The sequence below is a fragment of the Mandrillus leucophaeus genome, unplaced genomic scaffold (genome assembly GCF_000951045.1).
Source record: "Mandrillus leucophaeus isolate KB7577 unplaced genomic scaffold, Mleu.le_1.0 Scaffold1260, whole genome shotgun sequence".
In the NCBI taxonomy this organism is placed as follows: Eukaryota; Metazoa; Chordata; class Mammalia; order Primates; family Cercopithecidae; genus Mandrillus; species Mandrillus leucophaeus.
In genome coordinates, this window is record NW_012100988.1 from 122,662 (window position 1) to 141,189 (window position 18,528).

General features: G+C 39.3%; 1 protein-coding gene across 1 annotated transcript in view; it reads left to right on the forward strand.

Annotated features, from left to right (window-relative positions):
• Positions 1 to 18,528, forward strand: part of MGAM2 (maltase-glucoamylase 2 (putative)) — a 106,676-nt gene that overhangs the window by 15,485 nt on the left and 72,663 nt on the right. The window contains 10 exon segments of the mRNA XM_011972033.1: positions 194 to 236; positions 698 to 869; positions 3,284 to 3,383; positions 4,170 to 4,282; positions 5,292 to 5,417; positions 7,549 to 7,680; positions 7,769 to 7,867; positions 10,513 to 10,626; positions 11,584 to 11,668; positions 14,240 to 14,357. Of these exon segments, the coding sequence (XP_011827423.1) occupies positions 194 to 236; positions 698 to 869; positions 3,284 to 3,383; positions 4,170 to 4,282; positions 5,292 to 5,417; positions 7,549 to 7,680; positions 7,769 to 7,867; positions 10,513 to 10,626; positions 11,584 to 11,668; positions 14,240 to 14,357 (1,102 nt within the window).

The window sequence follows — 18,528 nt, forward strand, 5'->3', positions numbered from 1 at the left end:
AATTAAAAATGTAAATATATTTATCTATTTGTATAATATAATATATTTATATATACACAGAAATATACTTCTGGCTTACATATGTTGTAAAATAGGGGATTTTATTGTTTTAAATTATTATTCATACTGGAACTCAAACTTCATTGTCTATCATTTTAAATTATTATTCACTGTGAATTTTGCTATCAAGCAGTGACCGACCAACAGTTTGAGCTTAATTCACAAACTGTACTGGAGTAAATAGAAGTATTAGTGTCAGTAAAACCAGTATTCACATCCTGGTACCAGTAAGTCAACTGTGTTATATATCAGGCAAAATACCTCTTCTTAACAGTATCAGTTTCCTTGACCAAAAAAACGGACTCAAAATATCCACTTTTGCTAGGGGTAATGAGACGTTGTTTATAAAACACCCAGAGTGGTGCCTGGAATGTAGTGGATGCACATTAAATATGAAGTCAACTCTGCTCTCTTTCCCCAATTGTCCAACCTGAGCTCCTGGCGTCCTGCCACTAATGCTGTCTTCCCCTCGAATCAAAGAACCAGAGGTGCCCTAGAAAGGCCTTCAAAGGTAGCGTGAAAATTGATAACACATGAAACAACAGAGGTGTAAGTGTATGTGGAAAGGGAAGAGAGCTTCCTAGCAGAGGAAAGAGTGCTTGTTGGTGATGCTTGCTCTACTTACCCCACGGCCCAGGTTGGACACTAGCATCGGGCCCCTCCAGTTTGCCCAGCAGTACCTGCAACTGTCTTTCCGACTGCCCAGTGCCAATGTGTATGGGCTGGGAGAACATGTGCACCAGCAGTACCGCCACAACATGACCTGGAAGACCTGGCCCATCTTCACCCGGGATGCCACCCCCACCAAGGTGAGGTGCCTTTCCTCCTCAGTATCGCCTACAGTAAGGGATACCCTCCTTCTTTTCCTAAAAGTAGCCTGCGGGAATACATCTATCTTACTTCTCTCATATTAGATGAGTTAGTGTTGAGGAATATTTGTTCTTGAGACCTATACATTCAGGAATATAGCAATATTAGAAATAAAAAAATAAATTAGAAATTTTCTAGCAAATTTGAAATGTAGCATTTTTTTAAACAAATTTCACTTTTAATGGGAAATATAATTTCGTGATTATATTAGAACCTAGTATACTTCTGCCAAATTACTATGTCTTGGTTTAATAACTGAGGAAATGAGGGCTTCAGTAGGAGCCATGCTCAGTAGAACTCAGTGCACTAAAAATGTCTCTTGACAGCTTTCATACTGTTCTAGGTGTTTGCTAGTGAAAGTATGTTTCAGAGACGTCAGCGTTGGCATCACCTGGGAGGCTGTTAGAAATGCAGAATCTCAAGTCATAGCCCAGACCCACTGGATCCAAATCTGCATTTTTACAAGACCCCTCGGTGACTCACATTCATATTAAAGTGGGAGAAGGACTGCTCTAGATTAGTGCCTCTCAGCTTATCTGGCATCCTGGCATCCTGCTCCTGGCATCCAGGAGTGAAGGACTAGTTTCTTTAAAAAAATAAAAAAAAATCCAGCATGGGCAATACTTTTGTAAAATACAATTAAAATATATTACTGAAAAAATGAAATAAAAAATCCAAAGACATACCAAAAAAGCCTAAATTTTCAGTTGAACAGACATAAAATATTACCCTTTTCAATTGCTAGGAAAGAATTTCTAAACTTTGACTTTTGGTTTTTGTACTTGTCTTGCGGTTGACTGATAACAAAAGATTTGAGGAGGTATTGTTCCATGGACAACGCTTTGAGTCACGTAGGTTTGTAGAGCATGTCTTGAAGCCTCCATGGTGCTGATGATATTTCTTGGATCTGTGCAAGAGCCGCAAGCTGAAGTATGGTGCAAGGGAGACAGAGAGCTGACATTTTGCAATTCATATTTGGCAGAAGATGAACAAAGCAAGTAGCACATTAACCTGTAGCCTAGCTAACAGCATCTGATACAATGGAGGGAGTGACCTTGCAGAGCAGAGCAAAGACAAAAAAGCAATGGCCAACACATGTAATAAGTGTTTGGTCAAGGACCCTGGCAAATATTGAAAACTATGAATCGTACTACGTTTGACTTTCTATAGCTGACATTCCTAAATTGTAGTCACAAATTAGATGTAATGCCTTCCACTCTTCCTGTTTTTCTTCCTTTCTTTTTTCTTTTCTTTCTCTCCTGCTTTTTTCTTTCTTCAAAATGTATTTTAAAAATTTTGTCTGTATGCTATCCAAGTGTGATGCCATTAGTTTTTCTGGCTATAATTTTACATCTAGTCTAGGTTTACTGGTCTTCTCAATTTTGCAAATTATGTTGATTCTTTTTTTCCCCCTCTCCTGGTATTTACCATTATCAGTATTATTGCCTTATGCTGTGGCTAAGATGATGATACTGTCACACAGGGGGCTTGTAAAACATTCTCCGTATTCTGATCTCAACTTCTTTTATTCTTAAGGCACTTAGAGTTATACACACACACACACACACACATTATCTCTTCTTGTATCAGTGCTCATCACAGCTTTGTCACAGATTTAAATATTTTTTCTTTCTCTTTTTATTAGTTTTAAGCTTTTTTTCCACTTAAGTATTATATGTTAACTACAGAAACATTAGAAAATACAACTAGGCATAAAAAATTCAAAATTACTCATAATACCATCACTTTCTGCTAATATTTTGGTATACATCATAGCAAATATGTTTACAAAATAACTTGATTGAGTTATAATGTATAGACCATAAAATTCATCTGTTTTAAGTGTGCAATTCAATGACTTTGAGCACATATACTGAGTTGTGCAAGCATCGTCATAATCCAGTTCTATAACTTTGACATCACCGCAATAGGATCCCTTCTGCCCTTTGAGACTTAAACTCCACAGCTTGCTTCAGCCCGAGCCAAATACTAACCTACTTTCTGTCCCTATAGATTTGACTTTTGTAGATATTTCATATCAATGAAATCATACAATATATGGTTGTTTGTGTCAGTTTCTTTCCCTTAGCATAACACTTTCAAGGTTTATTTATGTTGTAGTATGTATGATTATTTTATTATTGTTGAATGGAATTCTATTGTATAGATATACCGTATTCTGTTTATTCATTTTCCAGTTGATAATATCATTTCAATGCCTTTTTGATACAATGTTATACTACATGAAGTGTTGACCAAGTATATGTTATAGATGGCTTTTGAATTTATTTTAGGGTGAATGAAAACTTTCTTAACACGTAACACTATTACTGTTCTTCTGTTTTGCTGACAGGACATGATTAATCTGTATGGAGCTCATACATTCTTCTTGTGCCTTGAAGACGCCAGTGGCTCCTCTTTTGGCGTTTTTCTGATGAACAGTAATGCCATGGGTAGGAAGCATCTTTTTGTCTTCTGTAGGTAGGAATATGTTTTAGGATTCTGCTTTTAGAAAAACTTACTTTTATGGTGAGATCACTGTTGAACAGAAAGCATTTTGAACCTACAATACTTTTGCTGAAACTGGAACCTGAAAGTAGGTTAACCTGTCTACAAATCCAGGTCATACTTGACATTATTTTCATTGAAAACCACTGCAGGGGTCTTCTTTGGTATACTGTTTCCCCTTATAGTCCATAGAAAATAGGATCCACTGATAGATGCATTCCAAAAATACCTGTAGATTTCAACGTGTAAATTGTGCTTTCTGCCTGTAGGCAACAAGGTTGTGTTTTGTAGGCTCTTTCTCATAGCCCAGTCACCCTTTCCCCCTCCAAATCTTCCTCCTCCAGCTTCTGGGTTAATGGTACTCCAATAAGCATTTTTACTTATTTTTAAATATTTAGTTGTAGTCAAACTCATCTAATAAAATTTTTTAAAGGTTTTTTGGGTGAAGCAACTCACAAAACCCAGAAGCTTGTATTTGTATGTGGCCAGGTTAAAATAAAATTTGTTCTTCTTTCTCTTAAAAAAAAACAAACTCAAGTCTTCATTGGTGTCTTACACATTAAATATTTTGACAAACTCCAACAGCAATCCTCTGATAAAAAGAACAGTGTGATTTTCATCCCTTTCAAAATGAGACTGAGACTCTTTCAGATAGCTCAGCTATTTATACTGCAGAGAAGAGTCTACTTCCAACCAGAAGATTCTAATAAATCTCATTATAATTTTTTCAGAGGTTACCCTTCAGCCAGCTCCTGCAATCACTTATCGCACGATTGGAGGCATTCTTGACTTCTATGTATTCCTAGGAAACACTCCAGAACAAGTGGTTCAGCAATACTTGGAGGTATGTTTTTGCATTTAGATAGTCCTTATTTACTGCTATTATCTCGTATACTCATTATAAATTAATAAAAGGTATTAGTAAACTATATGGATTATAAATGCTGGGATAGTCTTTCATCTATTGTTTATTTATTTTGATGGCCTTTATTTGGTGCTTTCTGCATTCAAAAGGACACTGTGCAAGGCTTGAGAAATGCAAAATAAGTCAGACACCATCCTGCTTTCAAGTAACTCATGGTCCAATCATGTATCCCACCAATCAGCAAAGCTTATTCATTCAATAAGTTAAAATTCAGTGAAAAGGAACTACCTAAATAAACTTTGCTAGCTATTCATATTTGACTCAAATTATAGAAAAGGAAGAAACTTGAGGTTGGACACAGTGGCTAACACCTGTACTTCCAGCACTTTGGGAGGCCAATGCAGGCGAATCGCCCAATGCAGGTTGGGCAAGACCAGCCTGGCCAACATGGCAGAGCTCTGTCTCTACTAAAAATACAATTAGCTGGGCGTGGTGGCATGTGTCCGTAATCTCACTCCTAATCTCATCAGTTCTTATTCCTTTACCCTTTGCACATATCACTATCTGAAAATATATTAGACATTTATTTATTTCCTCTAAGCTCTGTGAGGGCAGGACTATGTTTGTTCTGTGCCACCATATTCCAAGCGCCCATCTTAGCCCTTGCCACACTGTGAACAAATAAATACTCAGAAAAACACTTATAGAATAATGAATGTCACCGGTTTCCCCCCAAGGTGACGCTATTATTGAAACATTTTCTGCAAATTTTATCAGTGTCTGATGTTGGGAATACATTTATGTACTTAGTAAAGAAGGATGTGATTGTGGGATTTCACAAATTATTCTAGCGGATTACTCTCAGCTCTGACGTTTTCAGCTCTGGGAACTTCACAGAAAATGAAATGGGGCTGATGCCTCCAGTGTTAGGCATGGGGCTACAGTGTTTATGCTAAAAGTCTACACACTTACTTGCTTATCTTTTCAGCTTGTTGGACGGCCATTCTTGCCTCCCTATTGGAGTCTTGGGTTCCACCTTAGTCGCAGGGATTATGGTGGCATCAATAAATTGAAAGAAGTTGTAAGCCGAAATCGTTTAGCTGAGATACCATATGTAAGTTGAAACTTCTTTTAGCATGCATTTGACACCAATTCCCATTTTTATTTTTTGCATTAAATTCAATTTATTAGGAAAAATGTAGATAAATCAATAGATTGACAGGCACACTTGCTGGCAGAAATTTGCATGTTAAGTTATGTATCTGAGCATGAAAAGTATACTGTTAATGAAGTCAGATAGATATGGCTTTGAATTTTGGCTTTACCTCTTCCTAGCTCTGTGCAATGTTGCGCTACTTAATTAACATGTCTGAGTCTTAGTTTCCACCTTTATAGAATGAGAATGTAAGACTTGCTTTGGTGGGCTGGTAGTAAGGAATGGGCTGGTAGTAAGTACTGTGCATGTAAAGCATCTAGCACAGAAGGTGAACATCATCAAAGTTAGCTGTTATGATATTAGAGAAAGCAACACTGGAGGTGACATGAGTAACAAGAGATGATGATTATAATGACTTACAGTAAATGAGTTTCTCACGGTGACCTCGTATACTCCTCCCAGATCTGACAAACTCTAATTTTGAAGTTTCATGGTTGCATCAGTATTTATGATGTTCCATATCCACCAGTAAGTCAAGATAATTATTAAGTATATAATATTTGATCATCTTCTCCAGGAGATGCATAACATGTGGCTAAAGAATTTATCAGAACAACTTATTTGGGGTAGCTCTTTGGGATTTTGAAACTTTGATGTAAGAATATAGTGTTGGCCCAGTGTGGTGGCTCACACCTGTAATCTCAGCACTTTGGGAGGCCAAGGTGGGTTGATCACTTGAAGTCAGGATTTCGAGACCAGCCTGGTCAATATGGTGGCACCCCGTCTCTATTAAAAATACAAAAAAATTACCCAGGTGTGGTGGCATATGCCTGTAATCCCAGCTACAAAGCAGGCTGAGGCAGGAGAATCACTTGAGCCTGGAGGCAGAGGTTGTAGTGAGCTGAGATCGTGCCACTGCACTCCAGCCTGGGTGACAGAGTGAGGCTCTGTCTCAAAAAAAAAAAAAAGAGTAGAATGTTAACATTCGAAGGAAGACTGAACATGTGGAAATGGCTTTGGCTTGCTTTCAGGGTTCTTCAATCCCCTCTCAGAGTAGTGATAAGGGCAGGCAGGAGGATCAGTTTTTCCTGTGAAAAAAATAGATGGTCAATGTGTTTTGGTGTCAAAGGGGAATTGATTGTATTTAATTTTACTTCTCCCATATCTACTATCTGCAAACATCCAATTCGAGGAAGAATTTTCTTCCACAAATAGAATCTTTCCCTGTATGTGTTTGTGGAGGACACCTGGGTCCTAAATGACTGCCCAGTATTAGAACAGTTGATGCCACTTTGGGCAACAGACTACAAGCCACATTTTCCTTCAGGCCTGTAAGGTCGAGACTCCTACTGTATGATACTTGAGGAACACTTAGAAGAACACTTCCTTTGTCTTTGAGGAAAGTGGCAGATTGGGGGAAAAAAGAGCATCTGAAGCCAAAGAGCCTGTCCCCAAAGCCCTCATCAGCCACCCCACCTCCCAGGGCACGTACTTTGGGAAATGTCACTGAACTCCCTCACATTTCAATTTGCTCACTAAGAATAACAGCTGCTCCCCATAGGCTGGTACGCAAACACAAGGAAAAATGTGTGCTTGAGAGTTTAGTTGAGTAAGGCTTTATCTTTTTGTCATTGATCTTTGTTAATCATTACTCTAGCACTTTCATAGGGCAAAAGATCATTTTCTCCCCATATGATATATTCTGGCTTGATGCTTGGGTTAAGTTAGTACATGGTTATAACATTAATAATATAATTCATTCAAACAATCATTTAGAGAGCATCTGTTTTATGTCAAGCATCCAAGCTCTCAAGTTGCAGAGATGAACAAGATGTAATTCCTGCTCTTAAGTCCCGCCCAATACCTTATGACATGCACCTGTCAGGACAAGGAAGTAAAACTGCAACCAAACAGCAATCATGTGTTTCAAAGATGGCTTATTTACTCCTAAGTAGTAGCCAAGCCCTGGAAGTTCCAGGATCAGTAGGAAATGTGGTTTCATTTTCAATGGTCAGGAACCAGAGCTGTAATACTTCCCATCAGCACAGTGCTGTTTCCTGGGTTCTGACTGGCCAGAGCTCTCTTTCAGGATGTCCAGTACTCTGACATAGACTACATGGATGGAAAGAAGGATTTCACTGTTGATGAAGTCGCTTACTCCGGTCTCCCAGATTTTGTCAAGGAGTTACATGAAAATGGACAGAAATATGTTATTATTATGGTATGTTCAAACACTTGTTACTTTATTTTTTCTTTCACAGTGCAAAACAATTTATAAAAATAATATTTGTATCATATTTCTTTATTAGAATCCTGGCATCTCCAAAAACTCTAACTACGAGCCCTATAATAATGGAAGCCTAAAGAGAGTGTGGATCTTGGGGAACAATGGCTTTGCTGTTGGGGAGGTAATTTCCTAAGAAAATAAAAATAAATTATGATTGTTTTGGAGAGTTTGTACTTTTGGTACGAAGATGGGTGAAAGGCAAGTTACAATATTGTTACTGTTTTCGTGGCTTTAGAGGTTTCTTTTATTACTATTTTAAACCAGTAGATATAATAATAGAATGATTAAAAATCTGAAGCATTTAAAAAGCTAGCCTTGATCCTCTAATACCATAGATAATTGAGAAGCAATATATAATTAGAAGAAAAATCAGTTCCTAAAGCCCTCCCATCTCCAAATTTCTCTTTCCCAAGACATAAATTCAACTACAAAAATATAGCATGATGCTCATAGATTAATATGGAACTGATCTCAGCTAATGTATTTTATTTTTTTAATTTTTAATTTTTATTTTTTTTGAGATGGAGTTTCACTTTTGTCACCCTGGCTGGAGTGCAATGGCATGATCTTGACTCACTGCAACCTCCGACCCCTGGGTTCAAGCGATTCTCCTACCTCAGCCTCCCGAGTAGCTGGGATTAGAGGCACACACCACCAGGCCCGACTAACTTTTGTATTTTTAGTAGAGACGGGGTTTCTCCATGTTGGCCAGGTTGATCTTGAACTCCTGACCTCAGGTGATTCGCCTGCCTCAGCCTCCCAAAGTGCTGGGATGACAGGTGTGAGCCACCGTGCCCGGCCTATGTTTTAAATTTACACAAGACTTATAGATAGAGCACGGTTTTGATTCTAAGGTAGAAGACTCAGGCATTGGAATAGGCTGAGCTGGGGCCTATATTCAGGATAACAAAATTTCTGAGAGGACTTTAAATCAAATCACATAGGCAATTTCAATTATATGTAGGGTCAGCCCTAGATAATTGGATTCTGTAAGATTTACTCAAATTGGTGCTTCATCTAGAGAGTTCAGGTGACTGCAGAACTTGTTGCTCCTGAGTGGTTTATTTTGCAGAACTGTCTTTTCAGGATTATGGATGATCCCTTACCAAACTCTGCTCACTTAGTTCCTTTCATTGACTCTTTCGATGCTTAATTCTATTTACTTTTTTTTCATTGATTCTAACTTTTCATAAAGCAGTAGGAAAGTTTTCTTCCTTCTGCACACCAAGTCTTTGCCTTTACTGATTCGTTAGAAGCTAATTTCTAAAATATTAGATAAGCCCATATTTATATACTACATTTAGAGTCCATAGTCAAATAAAAATTATTTTGCTCACCTAAAATTTTATCCACACATATGAGTCATTTCAATAGTACTCATGTTTGAGTGATATATAATTAAGAATTTGCATATAATTACAAAGAATGAATTAGATGGTTGACTTCATTGACCAATAAATGGCATGAATCATTTAATCTAAGATGTTGGCAGAGATAGCAGTAGTGGAGGTGCATAGTGGTGCATGTTTTTTGTTTTGTTTTCTTTTTTTTTTTTTTTTTTTGAGATGGAGTATTGCTCTGTCGCCCAGGCTGGAGTGCAGTGGCACAATCTCAGCTCACCGTAACCTCTGCCTCCCAGGTTCAAGCGATTCTCCTGCCTTAGCCTCCCAGGTAGCTGGAATTACAGGCGCCTGCCCCTGTGCTTGGCTGATTTTCATATTTTTAGTAGAGACAGAATTTCACCATCTTGGCCAGACTGGTCTCGAACTCCTGACCTCATGATCCACCCACCTTGGTCCCCCAAAGTGTTGGGATTACAGGTGTGAGCCACCGTGCCTGGCCAGTGGTTTGTTTTAAACCCACTTGGTTGAATCAAATTTGCTGGCTTGCTCTAGATTGAATGTTGCTGTAGGTGACTGTTTTGTGACACCACCTGTTTCCTGGGGGGCAAAGTTACATCTAATGGTTAGTTGGTGCCCATCACCTAAAACAAAGAGCCAGGAGCTCAATCCATTTCCTGTGGGTACTTCGAGCTCCCATCTTGAGCTTTGAGAATTATCCACATTTTAAAATATGTATTCATTATGTTCCCAGACTGTAAAGTTGTTCCTAAATTACAATCTATAAATGTATGGGGAAAATGAACAAAATTTTTTCACAAAAACTGGTATCCTTTTAATTCCGAATTTTCAAAAATTTGTCTATGGTTATATCTTTGTTGTGGAAAATCTTTAAAGCTATTGTTTGATAGGCATAGACAGAAAAGGGAGATAGAATTTAAAAAATGACCTGAATAAGAAGTGCAAACTTCATTCAACCATTTATAAAATAGTGTTTATATGCCAAAAATATCAACAGGTTATTTATAATCATAATTATTCAAAGTAGACTTTATGTGACCTTCAATTAAGAACACTTGGAAAAAGTTCATTCTCTTGAAAAATATTCTATAGACTTTCTAGTATTTTAAACAATTTGTCTCCCAACTGGGCTGACATAATGAAATTGTACTTTTCAAATTTTCTTTTTGCACAGAAAAGGACTTATGGTGGCTTTTCATCGATTTACTCAGTTGCTTTTCCTTTTATTGTTTCTTCCTCTTGTTCCTTGTATGCATTTTATTGTTTAGTTTCTGTTGGGGGAGTCACACATTTTATTTCTAAAATGACAAGCAAAATGAGGCTCCTAATAGAAGAAATCATTGTCTGTAAAAATGAAAAACCTTCAACCAAGCTGATTGCCACAGCCTTCCTCTTTGTGTCCTAGGGATATCCGGGACCGACAGTCTTTCCCGATTATACCAATCCAGTATGCACTGAGTGGTGGATAGATCAGGTCGCTAAATTTCATGATCGTCTGGAGTTTGATGGAGTGTGGATTGTAAGTTATTATTGCAGACTCAAATTTCATTTGGAAACAGATATGCCAAATTTTCAGATGAGTTTTGACTTTGATGTGTAGTAAAAAATAGTTCGCTTTACGTAGTAGTATTAAAAATTATTTTACTTAATGCTGCATCTATATCCAGTGAATTAGGCTCCTAAGAGCCTTAGGTTCTTATCTTGCATCTTTCATCAACTGGTTATTTCATTTTGATAAAGTTTTTGCTTTCTCCATTAACTGGTTGTCAGTTTAAAAATACTGTTTTATTAAAATGGTATTGTAATTGCTACTATTTGTAGCATTCATTCATAAAATTTTAAATTAATCATTAGATAATAATTTAATGAGGGTCTATATTTTTGTGGAAGAACAGTAGGAATTTCTTCAACAAATGTTCTGAGTGCCAATGTGCAAGGCATTGGAGCAGTCATTTTCAGAAGCACTCTGATGACTAAGATATGCAATGATTAAAAAAAATTTGTTTGTTACCAAGATTAGACATACTTATTTTTAATTCATGTAAGAAAATAGATTTGATCTTAATTATATTCTCTTATTGTTCCTCACTCAGAGGAATAAAGGATAGGGACAGTTATACAATAGAAATGTTAGTTTATCTTAGGTTTTTAACAATAACAATAAAATCTTTACAATTTGTAGGCAGGGATCAACCTTTGAAACAGTATTTCTGAATTAGCTGATTGAAATCAATTGATAAAAGGTAAAAATGTCGTTTAGAAGTGGAACATACCGTACAAATATGTAACCTAATCCAATGACTCAATTTTGTAAAAGATGAAACAAAGGGTAAGAAAAATTAGGGGGATTATTTAAAATCCAAAAAGCGGTTAATAAGGGACCCAGATATTCTGGCTCCTAGTTCAGTAAGCATTTCTCAACAGCTAAATGTAGCTCAATCGCATTTTACACTTGGTGTGTTTTGTGTCTTTGAAGGAAATGAATGAAGTTGCTAGCTTACTCCAAGCTTCTAATGACCAGTGTGAATCCAACAACTTGAACTTTCCTCCTTTTCTTCCTAGTAAGTTTTCACCGGTTTGCTGTGACGTAGGAATAAGCCATGTTTAAAACACCCTCAGTAACACTCAGTGTGGTCAGGAGCAATTTCACTTCCCAGTCCAAGGGGTCTCCTAAACATCTGAACACTCCTCTACCGAAGTCTCTGCAGCAGTGTCGGCTCTCTGATTACCCTTTTGCTGTCATAACTCCAGGGCAAGCCTGTGACAAAGTCTGAGCCTGCCTACCTCCCCTGGTTGGCCTTCCAGTCTAGAGTTCAAAATGCTTTCATCCTGTTCATTTCCCCCAAATCCCTCAGGTGTCAATTTTAAAATCTATGAGAATTTCAGGACACTTTAGGATACAAACTACCTTAAATTGAAGCAAACCTGTAATCTTCTTAACTGTTTTCTTTATTCTTTCCTTCCTTCTTTCCTCCTTACCCTCCCTTCCTTCCTTCTTCCATTTTTCTTTTTTCCCTCCCTTCCTCCCTCTTTCTCTGATCATTAACAACAGTTTAAAGCATCAGTGGTGCCTTCAAGGTCCTATTTATAGGTGCCATTTCTAGTCAAGGTCAATTTTCTAGTTTCTGATTTTGAAAGAATATGTGTGGAGGTGGTGGGTGGCGGTGGCAGTATAGAATAGACTATGCTCTGGCAACAAATAAACCCCAGTATCTCAGTGGATTAACACAATGATCGCTTACTTTTTACTCACGTCATAGTCGTTTGTTTTTTGCCCACATCATACGCTGGTGAGGGATGGGTAACTTGAATCCAAGTGGTGACTCAGATCTATGTCTGGTTCTTCCATCTCCTCAGAGACCTTTGTTTCTGGCTTCCTGGATGAGGGAGAGAGAGGGTGGAGAAGATTTTATGGGCAGGCCTAGAAGGGAGGTGTACCCAATTTGCCCAAATTTCTTTGCTGGAATCTGGTCACGTAGCCTCAGCTTAATCTCAAGGGAAGGTATAATCTTCTTATATTTCCAGGAAGAGAACGCTGGCATGTTGGGCACCTGAACAGTCAGTGTATTCTGATTTGCCCACTTTACTTATACCCCTGAGACCAAGGTACAGCTGTTTCTTTAACTCCTTTTGGTCACTTAAGGAGTAAATAATTTTTTGGAGGAAGTCTTGACCTCTTGCAAAATCTACTGTTTGCTTTTTCGACTTACTCTTTGTTCTTCTCTGCTCTGTCTGTATTCCCCCATTTTTTTTCCACTCTGGATTAGTTTATCATGTTTCGTTTTTTCTTAATCTCTCAATCCTCTTTTTGGCCAAAACTAACTTTTGTTTTTGATTTTTTTTTTTTTTTGCCCTACAGAAAACCTCAATCCTATCACTTTCTGCTTGCTTCTGGTGGGGACCCCACTCGCTACCCTCAGCATTTTGTCTACTCACATATGACCGGCAACTTTTGCTCATAGCCAGGCAGCCCCTCCCATTTCCAGGATTGCAGAGTGCACATTAATTAGCAAGAGAAAGAGCACTGAAGTGGTTGTGAATCTCATGCCACATACCAAGCTGTGCAAGAGATAGAATTTTCTTCCCATCTTACATTTCTACTTAATTTCCAACTCCAAACCTTGCTTCTGTTATAGTGGGTAGGAAAAACTCAACCTCAATCTTTACTGGTCCCACCACTTTCTGGAATTGTGCCTCACGCTCAGGTCCTAGGTATGGGCAAGACTTGGTGAAGGAAGGTAGATACGGCCCCAGTGAAGAGTTCACAAGGAGAGGAAGTGGCAGAGAAGACTGGCCGTTTTAGGCTTGAGGAAGGGAAAATGCAAACAATGAGAATTCTCAAAGACAGGATTTGAGTACTTACACATCAAACTATCAGACTACCCAAATGTCACATCTTATTTTTCTTTTCTTTTCTTTTTGGAGATGTAGTCTCGCTCTGTCGCCCAGTCTGGAGTGCAGTGGTGAGATCTCGGCTCACTGCCACTTCCGCCTCCCCAGCTCAAGCAATTCTCCTGCCTCAGCCTCCCAAGTAGCTGGGACTACAGGCGCCCGCCACCATGCCCGGCTAATTTTTGTAATTTTAGTAGAGACGGGGATTCACCATATTGGTCACGCTGGTCTCAAGCTCTTGACCTCAGGTGATCCACCCACCTCGGCCTCCCAAAGTGCTGGGATTACAGGCGTGAACCACCATGCCCGGCCCCTATTTTTCTTCTAAGTGTGACTGTATTATAAAAAAGAAAAAGTTCCATTTCTCTGCCTTCGTACCTATACATTGTACACTCCATTTCTCTTGATTAAATATATGTAGATAAACATTATATGCTTTATACTTAGGCTCACATCCACTGTGTTTACTCTGAGCACGTTTCTCAGTTGCCTCCCCTCACCAGGATTCTTTGTGAGCTCGAGGGAATGCAGATTAATTTTAATAATTCATCTCCTTGGAGGGCTCGGTGTGAGCCCCAGGCAGGACATAGCATTTAGGATAGAATTTAAAATCTGGAATGGATTTGGTCAGGTGGAGATTGGTGGGGAAGGTACTGTAATCAGGAAGAAAATAATTGGGCTGCTATTTTGTTAAAGATGGTTAATGAGGAAGTGCCTCACTAACGAGTATTTCCCTCCAGGAGTTCTGGATCACTTACTTTTTGCAAGAACTCTCTGCATGGACACGGAGTTTCAGGGAGGCCTTCACTATGACATCCACAGCTTGTATGGCCACTCCATGGCAAGAACCACAAACTTGTAAGGACTTGGTTTTCACCCTAATTCTAGATATGTGGAGGTGGGAGGTGGAGGTGGAGGGTTTTTCTTCTGTTCTATAAGTAACATATTGTTCAAATAATTTTTGCATTTATAGAAACAGAAAAACTCTGTTTTTAGAGAGTATTTAAGAGTTCCTCTCAAGAACCGAGTTCCTCTCAAGAACCAAGTTCCTTGGTTTCTGTACAGGATTATTTTTGATTGGCTTATGGCTAAAGAGCTTATTTCAAGGATACCAGCAGGCAATACTATGTAAGGCATTTAGAGTCCTCAGCTAGAAGTCAGCTCTTGCTTGGATTCTTTTACTGAATGCACTAGGATTGCTTGATTTTAGCAAATAAATATACAGGACACCAAATTAAATTTATGTGGGACATTCTCATACTAAAAATTATTCATTGTTTACTCGGAATTTGAATTTACCTGTATTTCCTTTATTTATCTGGAAATGCTACACCATAACCTTCTATTTCCTTCCCAATGTCCTGCTTGTCTACCTCATAATCTTCCCTTCTACCCCAAGACACACATACACACGTGCACACACCATCATCATCACCACTGCCATCATTACCTAACACCATCACCATTATCATAACCACTACCATTACCACCACTACCACCATTATTGCCATCACCACCACCATCACTACTGCTACTATCACCATCACCACCACCACAGTTATCACCACCATCCCCCACCACCACCACACTCACTACCACCATCACCACCACCCACCATGACCACCATTCACCATCACCATCATAACCAGTACCACTATCACTGCCATCACCACCACCACCATCCCTACACCACCATCGCCATCATCACTATCCCCATCACCACCATGACCATCACCATCTCCATTACTGCTGTTGCCACCACCACCCATTATGAAAGTCTACCAAGGAGACAGATGTGTTCTTCAAACCATTACATCCTTTATATCTTGTCAGGTAGATTGTTTACTTGTGACTTTGTAAACTGAGAAATAGCTGCTCTTCTCACTGTGCAGTTTCTTCTGTGGAAGATGGTACAATACAATCATTATACCTAAGACAGTAAGAAAATTTGGGGCCAGGCTTAAGATTTTAATTTGAATTTGCAGCACAGATGGGGAAACTAAAGTGTTAGAAGAGCTGCTGTGGATCCTCCAGTGGCTTTGGAAAGAGCATCTTTGTCTTTCTCGGCTTCTCTCCTCCTGTTTTGGTGTTTCTAGAGCACTGTTGTGCTCTAGAAGACAGGGAGACTTTGATAGGCTTATGGGACCTGTTTTAGTCCTTTTCTTACTTGACTTCTCTTTCTCTGTGGTACTCAAGGCCATAACCACTCCTTCAAACTCAGCTCCTTCAGTCCTTAAGAAACTACTCTGTTTCTTAAGAGTGTGGTGTGGTTTCTTAAGGGTGTGGTGGCTCACGTCTGTAATCCCAGCACTTTGGGAGGCTGAGGTGGGCAGATCACCTGAAGTCAGGAGTTTGAGACCAGCCTGGCCAACATAGTGAAACCTTGTCTCTACTAAAAATGCAAAAATTAGTCGGGTGTGGTGTTGGGTGCCTGTAATCCCAGCTATTTTGGAGGCTGAGGCAGGAGGATCATATGAACCCGGGAAGCGGAGGTTGCAGTGAGCCGAGATCACGCCATTGCACTCCAGCCTGGGCAACAAGAGTGAAACTCCGTCTCAAAAAAAAAAAAAAAAAAAAAAAAAAGAAGATACTGCTCTTCCTGGTGCCTCTGCTCTCTTTCCAGCTGTTCCCTCTCATCTGTGTGCCTGGATCTTTTCCATCAGCTCTTTCACTGTTGATGATTCTTAGGAGTCCATCCTCTGGCCTCTTCTCTTTACAGTTTATGCCAACACATAGGTAATTTATTTCTTTTCATGGTTTTCACTGTAATTAATTCTAATGATTTTAAAATCTATAATTCTTCCTGGGGTCTTTCCCCAATTTTTGGACACAAATATCCAAAACCATCTTCTGATATTGTCTACTTGGATGTTTTGTAGTACCTCAAACACCGTTCACCTTGCTCTGTTACCTGTTTTCACCTAATCTTCCCACTGTAGCTGATCATTTTCAAAACTGTTAAATTCTTTTTTTTTCGAGACAGAATTTCACTTTTGTTGCCCAGGCTGCAGTGCAATGGCATGATCTCAGCTCACCGAAACCTCCGCCTCCCGGGTTCAAGCGATTTTCCTGCCTCAGTCTCTCCAGTAGCTGGATTACAGGCATGCACCACCACGCCTAGCTAATTTTATAGTTTTAGTAGAGACAGGGTTTCTCCATGTTGGTCAGGCTAGTCTCAAACTCCCGACCTCAGGTGATCCACCCGCCTCGGCCTCCCAAAGTGCTGGGATTACAGGCATGAGCCACTGCGCCCGGCTGAAACTCTTCAATTCTGTATCTTGGTTGGTAGCAACAGCATCCCTACATCCCAGACTCCCAAGTGAGAAGCATGACACCATCCATTATGCCTTCTGTGCCCTCACATGCAATCAGTCCTTGATCTTTGTGATGTTACTTTTGAAACATTTCTGTAACCACCTCCCTTTTTCCCCACGATTACTTCTTAATTAGGTTATCATCATCCCTCACACAAATCATTACACTAGGCCCAGAACTAATCTCCCTGACTTTACCCTTATCTCGCAATAACCTGTCCTCTACCCTTTCCACTTGAAGCATAGTCCAAGGAACAGCTGCATCAGCATCACCAGAAAGCATTAGCATCTTGGACCTCAACCCTGAACTTAGGAACCAAAACCTGCATTTTACCAAGATCCCTGGGTGTATTGAATGTATGTTAAAGTTTAGAAAGCACTACTGTACATTCCTGACGAAGTGACCTTTCTAAAGCACAGTTTGCTCATTTCTCTCCCCGGTGTAAAATTATTTGTGCCTTGCTATTTTTTATACAGTAAAATTCTTAGCATAACCTGTAAGGTACTTTATAATCTAACCCTTTCTTACAATTTTTCTCTCACCTTTGCAGCTTCTTGTTGTTCCCACATCCAAGGGCTGTTCACTCTTCCATGCCTTTCATGTGCTATTTGCCCTGCACGAGATGGCCTTCCTGACCCTGTCCATTTTGCAAAATATACTTACCTATAAAACCTCACCTCAGATCTCAGTTCTGGAAACTTTCCTGATAGTTCTAGGAAAAGATTATTTCCCATTTTCTGCGCCACATTTATTCATATTCCAATATGCTTAGTATGCAAAAAACATGGTATCAGGTTTTAGATGCTCATTTTCTCTCTGCTGGACTGTAAGTTTTTTGAGGGCAAAGTCACCCCATATCATTAGCCTTATCAATAGTGTGCATACTGAAGACACTTCGTTGGATAAATGGCTGGCCTGAGAGAGAGAAGAAGGGCAGGACCCAGCCCCTGATGACTTTGAGGCAGAGACTGGGTCGGTGTTATTTTCCAGCACTATTTTGTCCTCATGACTTTGCATTATGTTAGATTGTCCAGATGAGAGTTCTTGTCCAGAAAATGTGAAAGTTGGTATTTTGGTTAAAAAAAAAAAAAAAAAAAAAAAAGCTCTAGGAAGAACGACTTATATTTCTGATTCATTGTCTTCTCTTTCTTTGTCTTTTCTCTCTCATTCTATTTTTCCTGAGAAATAAACTGGATAAATAAGACTCAGTTTCCTCATCTCTGAAATGAGAGAGTTGGGTTGGTATTCCCATAGTCTTCTGTTCTGATGTATTTTTATTCTTAGATGCTTCTATGTAAGAATGAGAAGTGGCAAACAGAGTGAATAGTCAGGGTAAGAAAGAAAGTGTAAAAAAGGGTTGGAGGAGGGGAAGAAAGTTTCAAATTGCTTTGTTGCCAGTGGCTCCATGTGGTAAAAGTGCTATAAAATCAAGAATGGGTTGGTTAATATATTCTAATAGTTATGGTTAATAGTTAAAAGGTAATTGTGATTGAACAGATAGGTAGGTGTCTTTCTAATTTCTCTGGCCAGGCATAATGGCCTATGCTCCCAGAGGACAGTGGAGATAAGTGGAACTTGGTCTTTGGGCAAGAGGCAGAAGTGGATCAAAAAATGGATAAGATTAGGCCGGGCGCGGTGGCTCAAGCCTGTAATCCCAGCACTTTGGGAGGCCGAGACGGGCGGATCACGAGGTCAGGAGATCGAGACCATCCTG